The sequence below is a fragment of the Pygocentrus nattereri genome, chromosome 29 (genome assembly GCF_015220715.1).
Source record: "Pygocentrus nattereri isolate fPygNat1 chromosome 29, fPygNat1.pri, whole genome shotgun sequence".
NCBI classification, from domain to species: domain Eukaryota; kingdom Metazoa; phylum Chordata; class Actinopteri; order Characiformes; family Serrasalmidae; genus Pygocentrus; species Pygocentrus nattereri.
The window spans coordinates 8582146-8596770 of NC_051239.1; the positions used below are offsets into that span (position 1 = coordinate 8582146).

General features: G+C 40.5%; 1 protein-coding gene across 3 annotated transcripts; it reads left to right on the plus strand.

Annotated features, from left to right (window-relative positions):
* The first annotated feature begins 389 nt into the window (after positions 1-389).
* On the plus strand, positions 390-7960 carry fgf17 (fibroblast growth factor 17). Of its 3 annotated transcripts, none has more exons than XM_017696251.2 (5): positions 390-710; positions 801-837; positions 1071-1248; positions 3987-4093; positions 7377-7960. In XM_017696251.2, the coding sequence occupies exons 1-5, from the start codon at positions 679-681 to the stop codon at positions 7665-7667; spliced, it is 645 nt and encodes a 214-aa protein (XP_017551740.1). In that variant the 5' UTR covers positions 390-678; the 3' UTR covers positions 7668-7960. The 3 variants fall into 3 exon arrangements, with proteins under 3 accessions (XP_017551740.1, XP_017551741.1, XP_017551742.1); XM_017696252.2 differs by having other exon boundaries at positions 1101-1248; XM_017696253.2 differs by having other exon boundaries at positions 1104-1248.
* The last annotated feature ends 6665 nt before the right edge of the window (positions 7961-14625 follow it).

The following is a 14625-nucleotide window of genomic DNA, read 5'->3' on the forward strand; positions in this document are numbered from 1 at the left end:
GTGTACGGTCACATAGCAAAATAAGCTGGAAATCTCTTATTAATACCTCAGGCCCATCAGTCATGACAGAAGAGAGCAAGGTACAGCACCACGGTCTAAGCAAGAAAAGGGGAGGGATCTGGACATCCATCACTTTGGCTCAGCTATGGAGCGCATTATTTGTTTTCACACCCGCATTCCGGCAAGTCCCGCCTCCTGTGTTAGAGTGCTATCCGATATTTGCTTAACAGTATGTTCTGCGCTGGGATTGGCTTATAACGTCCCCAGCCTTCGTTACTAGAACCCCATTCCCGGCGCTATGATTGGCTAGCATGCCACATCCCAGCCTATCCTAGCGTAGGAGGCGTGGCTGTCGGAATACGGGTGGGGAAACAAAACATGAGTGGGACAAGAGCGCTGCGAGCACATCCCACTGATAGCCAAGCAGCACTAATAAACCAGAGGCGCTGACACTCCGCCACACGATGGGACCTTCCCAACTCGCCGGGCTGCGTCTGGATGCGTTCACTCACGATTTGGGCTCCCGAACCGGACTTATCCTCCCAGCTCCGCGCGCCTGAGGACACTTGCCGCAGGGAACCTTTGCGGTTAGTTATTAATGGATGGTGGTTTGAGCGCTGAGGAGTTTCCACTGCGACCCTAGAAGAGCGAGTAGTGTCACTGCGCACTTTCAGGACAATGTATGGGATCAACCGGCGCTGCTTGTACATGTAAGCGAGCCTGTTTTCCAGCTCTGTTGTGTCTCTTGTGGAGATGTTTGGTGGGCAGTGTTGCTAAAACCGTCTGTCTGCTTCTTTCAGATCCTTTCACCTCTTCGTGGTGTGGTGTCACGCACAGGTAAACGTTCAAATCTGCTTCAGTCGGTTGTGGGTAGCGAGTCGAGGCTCGTGTGAAGGGTGTAGGAACTTTTCGGGCTGGTTTAAGCGGCTTTGGGGGCAGCGGTCATAGCCAGTGAGCCGAGCAGTGCGACTTATTTCTGTAGGCTTCTGTTTTCATTTACTGCCAGTCAGTGTCCGGGCGTAGAGACAGAGAGCAACGTGTGATCTTATTTCTTCCTTTACATTAAAAAGGGGGAGAATCCCCCTTCTCCTAATTTTAAGCAGCATGTGAGGCAGCAGGGGGCGCAGTCGGACGGGCTCAGCCGGCGCCAGCTCCGGGTCTACCAGCTCTACAGCCGCACCAGCGGGCGACACGTCCAGATCCAGGGGAAGAGAGTGACCGCCACGGCCGAGGACGGCAGCGCTTACGGTGGGCAGCAGATTTGACCCCTTTTCTGCCTCATGGCTTCATAACATGCACGCTCAAAAAGATGGTTCTTCACTTCTGTTTAGAGCCGGCATGGCATGGTTCCTTGCATGGTGCAAAGGTTCTTCACACTGATTGAGAATGTGTTTGTATACATCCCTTAAAAAGACGGTTCTTTAAGGGTTCTTCGGTTCTGTTTACAGCCATTTCGTGCTCACATGGTTCTTGTGTACACTCTTACATTACAGAAAATGGTTCTGTATAGAACCATGGACACTCAGAGAACCCCTTGCATGATTAAAGGGTTCTTCGGATTGATGGAGAAGGTGCTGTGGATGGTCCTATGTAGAACTTTTCTGAAAAGGATTCTATACAGCACGGTATAAAAACATACATCAATCGGAAGAACCATTTAACAGAACCTTTAATCATGCCAGGGGTTCTTTGAGTGTCCATGGTTCTATACAGAACCATTTTCTTTACCTTAAAAGAAGGCAGTTTTTAAGAGTGTACATAAGCACCTTAGAAGCATGAAATGGTTCTATAAAGAACCCACAGGTATACACAGAACTGGGGTCCATAGTGCTATTGTGTTTACTTTTGTTTTGTTTATCTTTTGAAAGTGTGTACGGTTCTATATAGCATCCAAAGGAGTTCTGCTGTTATGGTGTCAAGCTTGAAGAACCTTTTTTGGTGCTGTATAGAACATTTTCAGAAGGTTTTATATAGAACCATATGCAGCACATTCACCGTTCATCTGAATGACCATTTCTGTGTTTAAGCATGGAATGGTTCTGTATAGAACCATCTTTTTAAGCGAGATGGTTCTTTTCCCATCCACATGGGCTTGTTAGCAGAAGAAGAGATTCAGTGATGATTTGAAATGTTAAACAGAGACAGGAAAGAGAACCGATAATAAAAAAATATAAAACCTGTTGATCTAAGTCTGCAGAAAGTAAACCAAGAATCTGTGTAAATAACAACGTTATTAGTTGGTTAGTTGATTATTAGGGATGCACCTATATGAGAGTCGTGGGCCGATACGGATATAAACATTAATAAACTATAAAAGCTGGGACCCGATCAGCGTCGTGGAGAAATGTACTGTTTATGTGTGGAGTCTTGACTTGACTTAGTGAAACGTAGATGTTCTAACACAGAAGTTCAGAACCACTGAGTACAGTAAATACGTCAGTTTGATCATCTGCCGATACCGAGATGATTCCGATGTCATCGGCCGTCTCTAGTAATTCCTTTGGAAGTAGTCCCACCATAGAACAATAATACCTAGATTAATCAGTTTAATGAGACTAAAACGGGTCTGTTAGAGGAGAGGAAACAGCGTGCGGTGCAGAGGAAACTACAGGAGCAGGATTGAGAAACAATTTTAACTGGACATTAAGCCACGTTAGGTTTCGGGTGAGATAAGGACACTTTGAAATGTCTGATTGATTGGGCTGTTTGTAAAGGCAGGACACACAGACACTTTGCTGTTGCTTCAAAAGAAGTTCTGTAATTGCTCTCCTTTCGCGCTGTGAGACGTGGTAATTTACTTTAGATATCAAACCCAAAGGAGCAGCCCAGCTGTCTGTGACTGAGAAAAGGCTTAGATTGCACTCATAAGTAACCAGAACAGATGTAGGTAAACTATTTGTTGTCCAGTAGATTCATCAAATCATGTACCAATCACAGCTTCAACAATGTGGACTGTGATTGAGGTATTACTGAACGAGTGAGCTCAGCCTAGCATGCTGGAACAAAACCTTGTATCTCAATTTTTGTCTTTTTTTTTTTTTTTTTCCTGTCCGATGTAATTTGACGCCTGTTGTCCTCTACATTGTGTGTAAATTTCAAGATGATTAAACCAAAAGAAACAGCCCAAAATTACTTGATAAAAAGTCTGGTCGACTTACGTTAAAAGTAAAATGTTTTTTCCTGCAAATTTTTTGTTTTTATTTTTGTCATACAAGAATTTGTTCTGACGGCAGCAGTGTATATATATATATATATATAAAACATTACAGTAGAAAAGAAAAAACATACTTTACTTTTAATGTAAGTCAATGGAATCAGAATTTTTTCTAAGTAATTTTGGCTCATTTGTTTTGGTCCATCCTCCATGAAATTTACACACAATATAAAAGCAACAGACATAAAATCAATGACAAAAAATCAACAAGAATGAAGTTATAAGGTGTTTTTCTGTCAGCAGATATATATATATATATATATATATATATATATATATATATATATATATATATATATACACACACGTTATGCACTTTTACAAATGCAATATGTGAGTGTATCTAAAGAACCTCCCGATTAGGTTTAGGTTCAAGAACTTTTTTTCCTACCAAACATCCAAACCACTTAGGAACCTTTACTCTTAAGAGTGAAGCTTTTTGTTCTTTGTTAGCAGTTGTTTCTCCATAGAACCATTTTTGTAAATGAAATGTACAGATGGGAGGATCCTATGAAAGTCCTCATAATATAACATTGTTGAAAGAACCCTTAAATTGGCATAGAACCTTTATATTATGTGAATCTCTTTTCCAGACACGCTTTTTTTAGGGAACCAGAAGGCATTCTTCTGTGGTGTCATTCACAGAACCCTTTTTGGAGCCTTTTTATTAAGAACATATTCGAGATTTTAGTCATTCTTGCTTTTCCTGAGTGCCTGAGAATTCGCAGAACCTGCTTGAGTCTAACGCTGTGGATGATTTGCTGTGTTGCAGCCAGGCTGTATGTGGAGACGGACACGTTCGGCAGTCGAGTTCGGATCAAAGGAGCCGAGAGCGGCCGATATCTGTGTATGAACCGCAGAGGGAAACTGGTGGGCAAGGTATGTGACAGAGTCTCTCACTGGATTATTTTCTACAGCTGTTAACACAGACAGAAACCTAGACTTTGTGATGTAGTGGGTGTTTTGCGGGCAGAGTTGCAGAGATGGTTGGCACGGCTAGTTTCAGTAGCACTAGTGCTTGTATATGTGCATGTCGGACTCGTACACGGCTGCCAGAGTTCCCTTCACACCCATCTGTGCTGGTCAGATGTCATGCTGCTACTTCCTTCAGGGAAATGGAAAAGATGTCTTCAGCACTATGGGCTGGCCATGAGGAAAGAACAGGGAGAGCTTGGTACAGTCAACTAGGAATTAGTTGGCGATACAAGCTGTATTTCCTGCTGGCATCTTAACAGGGTATGAACACATTATTTGTGAATATATAAATGCTTAGAGAGGAATTTCACACCACCCTTCATTTATCTCTGCATAATGTCTGCATAATTAAACGGCTGAGACCTAAACAGAGTCATTCAGAGCGGTCTGATGCGAAATGGTTCATTGCAGAGAAACTTACCAACTCTGATTTCTTTACAGTGGTGGTGAAAGGAACCAGAAGCCACATTATAAATGCTTAAAGAGTAATTCCACTGCATCATGTCTGCATAATTCAATGGCTGAGACATTCAGAGTGGTTTGATGTGAAATCATTCACTGTAGAGAAACTGAGAATTCTTTACAGTGGAGGTGGTAGGAACCAGGAGTCACCACGTTTACAACACAAATATGGACCTTTTGTTTGCTATCCAAAACAGCCAATGGAAGTCTTTTTATATTTAATGTAACATTGATAATGAGAAAAAATTTTTTAGGCCAAAACCTTCTCAGAATGACCGTGAAACAGTGTCGTGAGCATCAGGAGGTGTGTTATAACCATTTCATGTAGTCACTTTCTGTGAAAAAGCATTTAGAGCCAGTAGACGTCTGGTTCCTAACGCTGCCATTGTGAACATTTCTGACACCAGGTTTACAGTGGAGCTTTTCACATCAAACTCTACTGAGTGACTGTTTACATCTTAACTGTTTAATTATGCCGATATCAAGGTGGAATTCCTCTTTAATGTAGTAACCGATTTTATATTTGTCGTTATTGTGATTAAGTGTGATCTAAGCACATTGTGGACATCATCAGGACTGACCAACTGCATGTTCCATTACAAAAACAGCATAATTAGACCTGGTTCATTAGAATTACTGCAGTGCAAAATGTGAAATATTAAAATAAAATCACTGAAATCATTGTTTATGATACATTTTTAATGTGGCATTTCTAGTTTTTTCTCAGTCTTAACTTACCAAACCTCAGAAAAATGAAATATTGTGGTGTTACACGGTGAAAAAGAAGGTTCTTCACAGGTTCTTTAGTGAAGAAAATGGTTCTATAAACACGCATGAACAAACTCAACAACTCAAAAAAAACTCTGCCCGATTAAAGGGCGCTTTGAACCATGAAAGGACTCTTCAGAATGTGCTGTAGATGTAGATGGTGACAGAACCTTTTGAAATGGCTTCTAGGTAGCACCAAAAAGCACAATAGAAGAACCCCTTGCAAAAAGGTTCCATATAGAACCGTCTACAGCACATTCTCCATCAATCTGAAGAACGCAAATGCAAAGAACGCAGATGCAAAGAACCCGTCGATCATGCAAAGGGTTCTTTGAGTGTTCATGGTTCTTTATAGAACCATTTTCTGTACTAAAGAACCCTTGAAGAACCATCTTTTTTAAGAGTGCATTTTTGTTGTGGGGCCCACATCTAGTGTGATTTTAATGAAACAGTAAACTGGTTACAATTAGAATTTAGATTAGAATCTAAAAAAAGGTGCCACATAGGGGTTTTTCGTTATAAAAGAACCACTTTTGGTTCCTTCAAAGCCCCGTTTGAAAAAGACCTGTGTGAGTGTGAGGAACCTCCTAAATGTTTTAATGAACGTTTACATAATGTAAAGGTTCTGTACGCATTTCTCGGACACATTTCTCGAACCTTTACATTGTGTGAGGTTCTTGAAGCTTTAAAGGTTCTTCACAGCAACCTCCTCCTCTCTTTTACAAAAAAAGTCCATCCACTGAAACAAAGGCGTTTTTTTATGGCATTTTGACACCTTTATTTTTAAGAATGTGTAATAATTCTTGGCTTTTAACCCCTAAACACTTTAGCAGTAATGAAACCATATCCACTGTATATCTGTGTATGAGGCATATACTCACAGAGGGGAAATCAACCTGGTTTGCTTTTATTTTGGTTTGTGAAACTGATTTTCTTGTGTTATGAAGTATTAGAACATTATTAGCGCTTTAGAGCCTTGCCCAGGGTCCTTGAGTTTTACTGAACGCCTCGTCCAAATTGGTTACACTATTCTTTCAGTCTGTTGGGAAGATTTAGGAGCCTCTGTTAGGAAACTTTGACATCTGCTGCCAGCGTTAGGAACTGGCTTTCCAGGGCAGGAGCCGTTTGATTTGTCTTCTTGACTGAGAATCATATTCATGGATTACATTTATCGTCTTCTTCCACATTCAGATAGTCCTAGAGAGGTTCACATGTACATGTTCTGCCGCCAAGCATATTTACAGTTGGTCTCAATGGGGAAAGATGTTTTTGTGCGCTGGCCGCCTTGAATATTGTAAACGGCCTGCATGGTCAGCTCTGCCTTTTGTTCGTAGTTGAAAAAAAATGAATTCTAAGCAGTCAGATAGCCCGAATTATGAGCGCTTTTCTCTGCCGACTAAGATCAGAGGGAAGACGGACCTTCAGTGACAGTTGTAATGGGGGGATTAGTAGTGGTTGCACTCTTTTTAAGGTTTAAATGACATTTTATATTTATGGCCAAAAGAAAAACGCACTTTTTTCATATGTTTTTGCTAGCAGCACCATGCTTGTTAGTGAAAAGTTATAGGTAAACTTTCTGCCTGTACATATTGAAATCATAGCTAACACAGTTGACTGACAAATGCAAAGTTGTTGTTGCTTAGCAACAGAGACGCCCATCAATGTGACTAGCTGAGAATAAAGCACTACATTCATAAAAATAAAAGGTTCCTAGATGGTTGCTGGCTTGGATGTGTGGTTCTAGGAAAAAAATGTTTAAATTAATTGGAATAGAAGTTTACATTAGGGAAGGTTCGCTAGAAGTAATTCACCACTAAAATGTTCTTTAAGGAACCAAAAGAGGTTCAGAAAACTCATAACGTCATAAAACAGTGATACCACTGCTCTTGATCATCAGGATGTCCGTTTAAGACGAATGTACTGATGTACCATAACACCTAATGATGTTTTCCCACAGGTCAGCGGAAAGGGCAGGGACTGCATCTTCACAGAGATTGTCCTGGAGAACAACTACACAGCTTTCCAGAATGCCAAATATGAGGGCTGGTATGTGGCTTTCACCAGGAAAGGAAGGCCCGTCAAAGCCTCCAAAACGAAGCAGAACCAGAGAGAGGTCCACTTCATCAAGCGGCTGCACAAAGGGCCGCTTCCCTTCCCCAACTCGGACCAGCCCAAACACTTCGAGTTCATCAGCTTTCCTCCAATACGGCGAGCCAAGCGCAACAGGAAACCGCACGCAGCTTCCTAACGCTGGGCAACACAAACCTACAGGACTGGTTTTATAACTAATAACAAGAAAGAAGAGGCAGCTTTATTTTTTATATTTTCATAGTTAACGGACACAAAAATGCTCAAAAAAAAACTGAATGGACACTCGGTATGAAGGGGTGACTAAGGTGTAAATATGGTAAGATAGTAAAAGAAGATGTATATTTAATAAGCTCAGAATTTTCCGTGTGTGTTGTGTGAGCGCCTTGTGAAGAGGTGAAGAGAGGCTGAATTGTAACATATTCAGTAATAAACAAGTTATTTAAAAATCTAGTCCAGTTTTTTGTTCTTTTTTTTTAATAATAATAATCCATTTCGTCCATTTCATTGGCCTCAATGTAGATGACTGTGATTTCCCTGGATAAAATGGAGGGAAAGCTGGAAATTCAAAGTTAACCAGGACTATATTTGCTAGTGTACAGTGTAGGATTTCATAGATAAATGGTGAGATAAAGCTACAGATACAGACTTAATGACTTCCTCAGACTTACTGTCTGGGTGGACGGCTAGTGCTGGATGGTGGCTAGCATGCATTTCCCGTTGGCTATTGTCACATGACTCAAGTTGGATCTTCCATCAAGTGTTAACTTGAACAGCATTAGCATGTTGCTAATATCATCTGCAATTTCCCCCTGGGATCAATAAAGGAACCTGAATCTGAATCTGAATCGCACTCCTGTTGGATAAATTAGCACCATTTTTTCGGAGCATCTTCTTCATGTAATTCCTGACGGTAGAGGACAAACAGTTAGCTAAAAACACAGAGAAAAAAATGTGAGGAAAAGATTTCAAGCTGCTCTTATTTTTAGCGATGCTACATACTTTTGTCCATTTTTATAGGCGGCAGTATGTCATGCAGTGACAGATACCGCATAAACATGCTGACTACTTCAGCATGGTTTGAGGTGAAGGGTGTGAGGATCGTTAGACATGCAGTTAGCACGACGCTAATTGGTATTTGCGATCTTTGTTAGCCACATTAGCCTCGTGGCTGCGGTGCAAAGCTAAAGAAGCGGACTTAAGACACGACACAGTTGTTGGCTGATGGATATTTTGGGGTAAATTGTATGAATTTGATTCTATTATAAGCAGAATATTTTTCTTAACAGCCGGTTTTTGGAATGGGAAAAGAATGTCTGGTCTGGAAGCAGTTAGCCAAAGGAAATGTAATGCTAACATTAGCTAAGCTGAATGAGTGGTTTCATAACATCATGCCAAACTCCTTTTTTACCTCTTCATTTATCCTTTTTTACCGCTTTCTTTACACTGTGTGAACCAAAGAAATTGCCCAGAAATAAAATGTCATTATATTAACCCTGATAGCAAGAGGACATTGGTCCACTGTTGGCCCACTAATGGCAAAGCTGGTGGTCCACTGGCCTGTTGCTCAGGATTTTCTGGGTGTTTAAGCAGTTTTAGACAAAATTCCACTTATCATTAGTCAGTTTCCACTCACCCTCCAGTTTACTAACGTTTTGTTCCTTACTTTCTTCAGTTATACTTAGTAAGTCAGTTTAGTAAATGAGTTTGATGCAGCTCAGTGTCAGCAACGTTTTCTATAAAATCGTTTTATATCAGGCCTAGTCATTATTTTTTCTCTCTCAGGTGTTTGTAATATTTATCTTAGTTTATTTTCTAAAATAATAAGCTATGTGCTTTTACAGTCTGTTTGAGGAGGTTTGCAGTATGCAGGACAGTAATCTTGGTGGTCCGAGGCTGGACCAGAAGTGGCAAACAGTCTGTGGGGAGCCGACCTTATCAAGCCAGCAGACTGTTGTATGCTCGCTGTCTGGAAACTTACACCAATAAGTTAAAAACATTCACCCTTTCCCTATGACGTTACTGTTATTATACATTATATATGTTATTTACAACGGTAAAATGCAGGCAAAATTTGGGTGCACCACGTCACCCAAATGGCATAGCTTCAGACTCTTAAGGACCACATGACTCCTGTTCTGTTGGACCCTCTGGAGAGTTTTGAAGGTGGAGAATAAGTTCTGTCTCTAATGAGCTCATACACGTAGATGGCTTCGCCCTAGCAGTGATCTCTCTTTAATCTCAGACCTTCTGAGCAATTTCTGTAAGTACAGTGCACTGAATGCGGTTGGTGTTCTTTAATCAAGCCACGACTGCAGTGTCATTCCACAGCGCCATGTCTGACTAATCTCACTGTCGTCTCTACAGCACGCATGCAGTACAGTACGTAAATAATTGGACAACAACATACATGAGTATGCATGAGTATATTTAGCGCACTGGATTTGAAATGAAACAACGATTATAAGATTAAAGTGCAGACTTGTCAGTTTTAATTCGGGGGTATGTGTGTCCATATCTGGTGAAGAAATTACAGTCCTTTTTTATTATGGTTCACTCAATATAGATGTAAATACCCTCAAATTAAATCTGCCATTCGAACTCTTTAAGCTCAAAGTCTTTGCTGCGTTTCTGTGCTGGAATACAGAGCCAAAGCAAGAAAAAACAACATTGTCCATACTGTCCATTGCACCACATTCAGTTTCTTATCCCATATAGGAATATATGAATGCTTAAAGAGTAGTTATGCTTATTTATGCATTATTTTTGCGTAATTCAATGGCTGAGATATTCAGAAAGTCATTCCGAGTGGTTTGATGTGAAATGGTTCATTGTAGAGAAACAAGGGAAGTTTTGTTTACAGCAGTGGTGATAGGAACCAGGGGTCACAGGGTCTACAACACAAATATGGCCATTTTATTTACTATCCAAAACCACTATTGAGCCTATATGTGCCGTCTGAGTTTTTACATGTAATGTTGATGAGTGTAAAATCGGAAAACTACATTTCTGGGGGACTAATTTGCCTCACAACACCCTGTTTCAGCCATGAATATATTAAAAACGAGTACATTTCAGGCCAGATTTCTAACACTTATCGTAAAACTGGACTCAAAGATCAGGCAACATATTCAGAACCATTTCATATAATAACTTTGTATGGAATGGCATTCGGAGGCATTCAACGTTTCTGCTTCCTATCACTGCTGTTGTGAAGTTTCTGTAGAACAAAACACATCAACACACTCTGAATGACTTTGTTTGCATCTCAGCTATGTGTTGATACAGAAATTGTCATAAATCAGTGGGATTTCATCCATAATTAATTTCAGAAGAATTTAATTCCCAAAAATATTCATTTTGTAACAACAGTGAAAACATACCACAAGGATCCATTAGTGAAAATAAGAAGAAATGGTGAAGGCCTCCTTTAAATATAAGCTGTGTTTGTGTATGTTCTCATGGAGAGGCACACAGAGGATATTATACGCTTATCACTGTCAATAACACGCCGTCTTTTCATCAGCGCTGGCAATAATTAATCAGAACACAGGCATCTAATTCATAAGCAGTCATGTTTGTATTAGGATCATCACCACAGCAGCTGCACAGCACATGCATTCAGCACGTAAGGCCCCTGATCCAGTTTTAAAGCCAATATGATTGTAAACTTATTGCTAGTGATGAAGTTGGCACTGTATTAGACATGAGCATTACGCCGGATCAATTTCTGTGAATTAATAAAGCCAATAAATACTCTGCCCTTGTATGAAGTGTAAAGATAACGTGCTATTTTTATCATGTTGAGCTCCATTTCAGGACAAACTATTTGTCACTGTGAGCATTGAAAAAGCCAGAGAAAGGCCAGGGTGACAGCACAATGCAGACTGCTGGAGGTCATTAAGGTCATCAGAAATTCACTGGCCGTGATTGAATAGCTATTAATTAGCTTATTTTAAAGGGCCTGTATTCTACATTTTTCTTGTGTTTTATTTTTCCCTTTTGAGGTCTGCTTATCACGTTTGTGTGGTCATTTTTTTCATGACCATGTTCTAACCTCTCTTACTGCCTTAGTATTAAACTGTGACTGTTACTTCGTGGTCCTGTTTACACCTGGTCACTTCATGCGTCTAGTATCCGGATTGTATCCTGATAAGATTTTAGCCACATGCATTTAGGCTGCATTCACACAGCAGGTAAAAGTGCCCCACATCTTTTTGGTTCCATACATGACACAGATGTCATCTCAATATATGGCAATGCAACTCTGTCTGAACAGCCAGATCAGAATTTATGAGACTTCTTTGTCAGTCAAGCTTCATGATGGCTCCTGTGATGCTGAAGAAGATTAAACTGAAAGCTCTGGGAGCGACTGGCGTTCGTTGGCAGGTGTGGTTGTTTACCTCTGGACAAGCCACGTGAATCATTGTTCTTTTGCACATGTGGGTCAGACCAGTGTCGCATACAGATCAAATGTAGTGTGATAGTGTGAACAGCCAAACAAAAAAAAACACATTTGATTTCAGCCAGTTTTCCTTGCTGTGTGAATGTAGTCATACACTTGGTAGTCAAATGCATCTCTGGTTAGCCGGGCTGAAATCTGATTGCTGTGTGGGATGATATATGCAAATATGCTTGTTACATGGCAACCAATTACCAATTGCTTATCCATTCACAGCCACTTTTACAGTTAGGTTCAGTACAGTACAGCTTCTTTATCTCCCACTGCCACTGCAGCCATGCTCTTTGTAGGCCTTAAGCATTTTGTTTCGTCTGGTCCCCAACCGTGTGCATCCTCCATGATTATCTTCCTGATATGGTGATAAAAGCTCATGGTGGCACATCATGCATTGTGAAAAGTCCTGAAGTATCGCAGTATTATATTTTTTTTTTTATCGCCCAGCTCTACACAATTAAAGGAAGGCGCGATACAAAACAGTAGATGGAAATGATTGGATAAAGTCCAAACATCAATGGTGGAAATGATGTTTAAACACAATAAAACGCAAACAAGGAGGTATCGATATAGTTGTTGAATGTGTCTTAGAGAGACGGACGCATTTACGCTGCTATAATATGTGGTTTAGATGCGTCTCGGACACCTCCTGAAGTGGTTTGAGTAATTGGATTTGTATCTGTTTTAAATCCGTCTTGGGTGCGTTTACGCTTGTATTTTTTGTGCCTTGGCCTAATCCAGATATAATCCGGATTCTCAAGATGAAGTAACCAGGTGTCAACAGGGTCCAAGACTGTTCTCTGTAGAGGACGTGAGATCAGTTAAACGCACAGTGTTAAGAATTAATAAGTAAACTGTAAACTGGAGTATATTGGCTCTAACCTAAAACCTTAAGTTTAAAGATGTACAGCCACCCGGTGATCCGCTTTATTGTCATTGCCAATTTTATTTGTATTTATTTTGTCGTTTTGCTTATTTATTGATTGATTTCTTTTTTTCTACGGCTTGTGTGTTTGTTTGCTTGCTCGCGTATTTGTATATTTATTTTATTTTATTAATAGTATTATTTATTTATTTATTTATTTATTTTTTTATTTCTTTTAATGATACAGAGCCTTGTACAGCACTGGATTAAACCAGGTCATGAATGTAGCACCAACACAGCTGGGGTGGGACGGGGGAGGATAAAGGGGGTCATGTTGAAAAATCTATTTTAAAAAATGTTAATCATAAAAAAATGTACAGCCACCAACTGGGCAAAATAAAAGTTGAATCAAGAATTGACTGGAATGTGAACCAGTGTTGAAAGCTGTATTTGCCCATATTTGCATAACTTTAAATAATTTTGAGGCCTCATTCACTAATATCTACCTACGTTTTGTTCTTAAATGTGCTCTTGAGAAAGATCTAAAGAAATAGTCTACTTCAGATTCATGACGTGTTCTTAAACCACAGAATTGTTTGCACCCTTGTGCTCCCAAGTGTGTGTAGATTCTGTTCTCTTACCCAAGAACGATTCCCAAATAGGAAAACGCTGATAACAGAATCTTCGTGAAAACTGCGTAATTGGGTTTTAAGAAGAAATTTCTTCTTCGATTGGTGAACGAGGCCCAGTGATACTTTAGTTAACAGTCTGTTTGAGGAAATTAAGCTGCTGAAAAAGCCTTCAGTTTTAATTGAATTGTTTTCTGTGTTTTCAGCAGTTCAGCGCCACCCACTCACATTGAAGTTATACGGAAAAGCTGAATGAGGTGCAATACTGTGCAGCCAATTAGAACAGTGGTCATTTGCATATATCCATCATAAAAGTGTGTTTTCAAGAGAAAGATGTCAAATGAACTTTGACTATTTTGATACATAAAGCCACACAAATAGCAGGAGCCCGTAGTCCACATTTTACTTATATTGTATTTTTCCCCACTGAGGTCTGCTTACGTTTGTGTGGTTTTAATTGCCAAAATTAAATTTTTCATGACCATTTTCTTGCCTCTCTTTACGCCTTAGAATCAAACAGGCTGTCTTTTTTACTACAGCTTTAGTAGTGATGTATGCAAATGAGCTCTGTTCTGATTGGCTTGCCTGTATTGCACCTCATTCAGAAACTACTCAAAGCTGAAATACTCCTCCTAACTCTGTTGTTTTCTTCTTTAGTGTTTTGTCCTCATGTTGCATTTGGCTGTTTATCAGAAATGTCAGGCTCTCATGTGCAAGTGCAAGTATAATCAATAATTATGGGGCAGTCGTGGGCTGGAGGTCAGGGAACTGGCCCTGTGACTGGAAGGTTGCCGGTTCAATCCCCAGGGCCGACAGCACGTTACTGAGGTGTCCTTGAGCAAGACACCCAACCCCCAATTGCTCCCTGGGTGCTGTGGATTGGGCTGCCCACCACTCCGGGCAAGTGTCCTCACTGCCCCCTAGTGTGTGTGTCTATTCACTAGTGTGTATGTGGTGTTTCACTTCACAGATGGGTTAAATGCGAAGGTGGAATTTCCCCGTTTGTGGGATTAATAAAGTAACACTTAACACAGTTCTGCAGGGCTCAATACATCACACTAGTCCCAAGCGCACACTGTAAAACTCGGAGTCCTCAGGGTCCCCGCCTTTATACGCCTGCACACTGCTGACGTCACTGAAGTGCAGACTCTGAGGAGGAATGCAGTGC

What these genes read in the sequence shown, in the direction of transcription:
- fgf17 (XM_017696251.2), top strand. Translation starts at nt 679, where the DNA reads ATGTATGGGATCAACCGGCGCTGCTTGTACAT. An exon ending in AACCGGCGCTGCTTGTACAT is followed by an intron (nt 711 to 800) that starts GTAAGCGAGCCT and finishes TGCTTCTTTCAG; the next exon opens with ATCCTTTCACCTCTTCGTGG. An exon ending in CGAGGACGGCAGCGCTTACG is followed by an intron (nt 1,249 to 3,986) that starts GTGGGCAGCAGA and finishes GCTGTGTTGCAG; the next exon opens with CCAGGCTGTATGTGGAGACG.